Source organism: Tupaia chinensis, unplaced genomic scaffold (genome assembly GCF_000334495.1).
Source record: "Tupaia chinensis unplaced genomic scaffold, TupChi_1.0 Scaffold148065_1, whole genome shotgun sequence".
NCBI lineage: Eukaryota > Metazoa > Chordata > Mammalia > Scandentia > Tupaiidae > Tupaia > Tupaia belangeri.
In genome coordinates, this window is record NW_006207915.1 from 838,875 (window position 1) to 843,335 (window position 4,461).

Genomic DNA, 4,461 nt, shown 5'->3' on the forward strand with positions numbered 1-4,461 from the left:
TCTCTCTCTCTGTCTTTCTGGTGAGCGCACACACCCTATAGCAAAAACCTTTCCCCCCTAAAAAAAAAGAATTATTTATTTGATTTCATTTATTCATTCATTTTTATTTTTAATATGACCAGAGAGAGAGAGAGGGAAAGTGAGAAAGTAAGCTTCCAGGTCCAAGACTCAAACCATGGCCAGCCATGTAGAAGTGTCCAGTGCCTTAACCACCACACCACCTGCTGGTCCCCAGCGTGTAAGCCTTAATGAACTTCAGGGCCCTTCAAAGGCATGTCAATGCACCTGCTTCTGGTAAGTAGTAGTAACTTAGAGCATGTTTTCTGGAAACAACTGAGAAAGGCCATAGAAGCTGTTATTTACCTACGAAGTGACAGGGCTGGAACTAAGATCTCTATTTACAAGGGGTGAGAAGCTATTTCTTCTTCAGTGCTTTGGTGGTGCCCCCTATCACAGAGGAATCCCAGCCTCTTCTGATAGAATTTGATCCATTCGATGTGCCAATTGGGGTCCCCCTCCTTCCATTGGACATGCTAACCGGGGTCCCCCTCCTTCCATTAGACATGCTAACCAGGGTCCCTCTCCTTCCATTGGACATGCTAACCAGGGTCTCCCTCCTTCCATTGGACATGCTAACCGGGGCCCCCCTCCTTCCACTGGATGTGCTAACCGGGTCCCCCTCCTCCCCGCGGGCAGAGGCCACTCTCTGGAATGTGCTTTTGTCTTCCAGACCTCCTTCCTTCCTTGACCTCTGAGGGGGCTGGTCTAGAAGAGACGAAGGTGAGTTCTGCTTGTTTGGCTCCCAAGAACAGGAGGGGGGAGCGTCAACTTCTCGGAGAGCCCTGCTCCTTCTGGGAGGGCGGGGACCCGCACGGAATAACAATAAAAGCTGAGCCACCAGGTCTGCGTGGCCGTGGCCTGCGTGTCCCCAGAGCCTCTTCCCATGCAGTCACAGTAGCTCGCAGGACGCCCGAGGGATAGGCGGCGAGGACTGTGCTCATGAGGAAGTCAGGGTGCTTCTGGCACGGACATCGTCCCCACGGACGCCAGGATACACACCCTGCCGCCCGCACACCAAGGCCCCGTGAAGTCTACCCACTCCCACACCCTCACCCACGGCCCACGCACCAGATACTGTGCTAAGAAATTCTCGCCCTGAAAGACCTTTTCCTGCTTCTGCTCTCTAACCTAACCACCACCGCGTGTGGACAGCAGGAAGGACACAGCTCACACACCACAGCGTACACACACGCGCGTGCTGAGGCAGGCGGACACGGGCCTGGCAACGGCCAGAGGACCTGCAGAACGGCACTGAAGCAGCGCTCTGTCCCCTCAGGTCCAGTGCGGGCACAACGTAAGTAAGTGCTGGTTCCTCTCCCTCATCCAGCCGACTGAACTCGTATGCGGCAGTGACCAGGTTACCTACAACGGCGAGTGCCACCTCTGCTCCAAAATTCTGTGAGTCCGTCTTATTCCTTCCTTCTCAAGTCAGGGGACGAAAGGTGACAGCACCACGCTTCCTACACCATCCGGCTAGACCTTCCCTCCAGAGGGCCCTCCCCGCTCCCCGTGCCCTTCTAACAGAAAGTCCTGGGTGGTAAGGCACTCAGTGGCATGCAGCCACCTGCAGTAATGAGGACCCTCCCCGTGCCCTCACACCAAAGAACAGAAGCCAGGAGCAGTCAGCTGGGCGAACGCCCTCTCCAGCTAATGGCTTATTTTCCCTCGAATGGCTATTCATCTCCAGCATTAGAGATTAATTCAACTTTCAAGGTGGCCTGTGGTTAGAAGCTCTAGCCAACACCCAGCTAGAACACCCAATTCTCGGGGCCAGCAGGTAGTGTGGTGGTTAGGGCGCTGGACTCCCACATGGCCGACCACAGTTCGAGTTCTGGACCTGGCAACTTACTTTCTCACTTCCTCTCTCTCTCTCTGGTCAACTTTTAAAAGTAAAAATAAATAACGATGAATAAAATAAAATAATTCTTTAAAAATATATACCCAGTTCTCTGGTCTAAGAGGAACAGGGAGGCACAGGAGTTTATATGATGTGAGGGGAGGATTCCTGACACCAGCTTTCTCATTTAAGAAAACCTAAACCCTGTCCTTGTCTAACTTCGATTTGGAGATGAAGTCCTATGCCTCGAGGACGGCCAAGGCCTAAGAACATCAGACCTACGTCTCTTCCCCTCCTCCTGACTTCTGCTCTTTTTCCCATGCATTTCACTCATGATCAATTCCCCGCTTCTCTGAGCTCTTTCGGTTATAGAAAGCACATCTTTATACATGGTACGTGCTTCGGTTATACTTAGCCTACCTCACTGTTTAACAGCGGCATGTTCTGAGACACGTGTCATTGGGCAGTTCACAAACCCAGATGGGTACCCCATGACACACCTAAGCTATATGGGGTTGTCCTTTTTTTTTTTTTTTTTTTTTTTTTTTTGTTATAGCGTGCATGTGCTTGCCAGAAAGACAGAACAGAAAGACAGAAAGCAAGAAATCACCCCCAGGGGGGATGACCACCACAATCCCTTGTCCTTTATTTTCCTCTTGGGATCTTGGGCATGCATGCACACACACCTGGCATGAGTTTAAGCCGCCAAGCTACCAGTTCAAACTCACAGCAGTCAGCCACTGTGGGAGTCCAGGGCCTTGGGCAACAGCCACCTGCTGGCTCCACCCCTTATCTGCTAAGTGGTCATTTCCTGTTACCTTCTCCCCCAGTCTCTGGGAACCAGCAATCTTCCATATCCACGGGCTCCCTGTTCTGTATATGTCACATAAAAGAAAATGTGCAAGGTGTGACCTTTTCAGTCTGGCTTCTGAGCAAGCTGCCAAGTTCACCCCATCGTAGCACGCATATTTTATTGTTTTTTCAAATCACTGAATAATGTCTACTGTATGTCTATACCACAGGTTTCTTCCTTTAGTTCACTGACGGGCATTTAGCTGGTTTCCACCTTTTAGTCACTGAATCAGCGCTGCTGTGAACATTTATGTACAGACATCCGGGCACCTGCCTTCAGTGCTGGGGTACAGACCTGGAAGGCGGGCTCGCTGGGTAGTGCTGTGAGCATTTGTGTACAGACATCTGGGCACCTGCCTTCAGTGCTGGGGTACAGACCTGGGAGGCGGGCTCGCTGGGTACTGCTGTGTTTAATGTTTTGAGGAACACCAAACTGCTTCCCATAGAGACTAAACCAGCTTATGTCCTGTCAGAAGTATATTAATCTTGTCCTCTGCCAATTGTGTTGAATCTATTGGGTTTAGTAGCTTTTATATTCGCTCTTTTGGATTTTCTAGAAATGGGATTGTGTACTGTGTGTATAAATTTATAGACATGATTACTAAATTCAATAGCTTTATTCATTAGTAGGTATTGTTAAATATCTGTTGAATAAGAACTCCTTATTAGCAGAATGTTTCCCTCTCAAATGTAGCCAAAGAATCTCAAGTAAAACTAAGTCATAATTTACGTTATACCACAGAGCAGAAATAACCATTTCAAAATATAACTTCTTTCAGATATGAAGGGCTGAACATAACTAAACTGCATGACGGCCCCTGTGTAAGTAGTCACTTGTACTTTTCACAATATTACTGGGAATAAGCTGCACATCCGTAAGAGCTCACTGTTGCACAGGGTTTGTTTCTGAACGTATCTAAAAGTAGAGGTAATATACAATGAACCCCACGTGCCTATCATGTAGATTCAACAAATGGTCAAGTTTTGCCACATTTCCTCTCCCTAATTTTCTTTCTTTTTTCACTAATGAAATGTATCAGCACAAGTCTCAGGATCCTGTCACTCACTCGTACATGCTGAGGATGCATCTGGGACTCAGACGTACCCACATTGTCATTATTATACCTCGTTAGTTCCTTGTCATCTTTTTTTTTTTTTTTGAGGTTTTTGAGGTTTTTGCTATAGGGTGCGTGCACTCCCCAGAGAGATAGAAAGCGAGAAATCACCCCCCAGGGGAGATGGCCACGCCACAATCCCTTCTCCTCCATTCTCCTCTCGGGATCTTGGGCACGCACGCACACGCACCTGGCGTGAGTTTAAGCCACGGGGTCTGGGACTCGAACTGCGGTCGACTACGTGGGAGTTCAGTGACATAGCCATTACGCTAATTGCTGGTCCCAGTTCCTTGTCATCTTCTAATATGTACTTCAACTTCAAACTTTCCAGCCATCTCAAAAATAACATCTGGGGTCAGTAGATGACATGATGGTTAAGGCACTGGACTCCCACATGGTGGGCCACGGTTCCAGTCCCAGACCTGGCAGCTTTCTCTTTCTCTCTCTTGTGAATGCATGTGCCCTATAGCAAATTAATAAGAATGACTGGTTATACTTAGTAATTATAATTAATCACAACGTCATTGTTTTAATAATTAATCAATAATGATTGTTAGATAAACAACTCCTTTAAGATAAATAACATCTGTGTAGAAG

The 4,461-nt window shown here is 48.0% G+C and overlaps 1 protein-coding gene across 6 annotated transcripts in view; it reads left to right on the plus strand.

Moving 5' to 3' along the window:
• SPINK8 (serine peptidase inhibitor Kazal type 8 (putative)) overlaps positions 1-4,461 on the plus strand; it is a 13,845-nt gene that overhangs the window by 7,482 nt on the left and 1,902 nt on the right. For all 6 annotated transcript variants that reach the window (XM_006170142.2, XM_006170143.2, XM_014584876.2 and 3 more), the window contains exons 3-5: positions 731-780; positions 1,337-1,458; positions 3,529-3,571. In XM_006170142.2, coding sequence (XP_006170204.1) covers positions 731-780; positions 1,337-1,458; positions 3,529-3,571 — 215 coding nt within the window. The remainder of the gene's footprint in view (positions 1-730; positions 781-1,336; positions 1,459-3,528; positions 3,572-4,461) is intronic.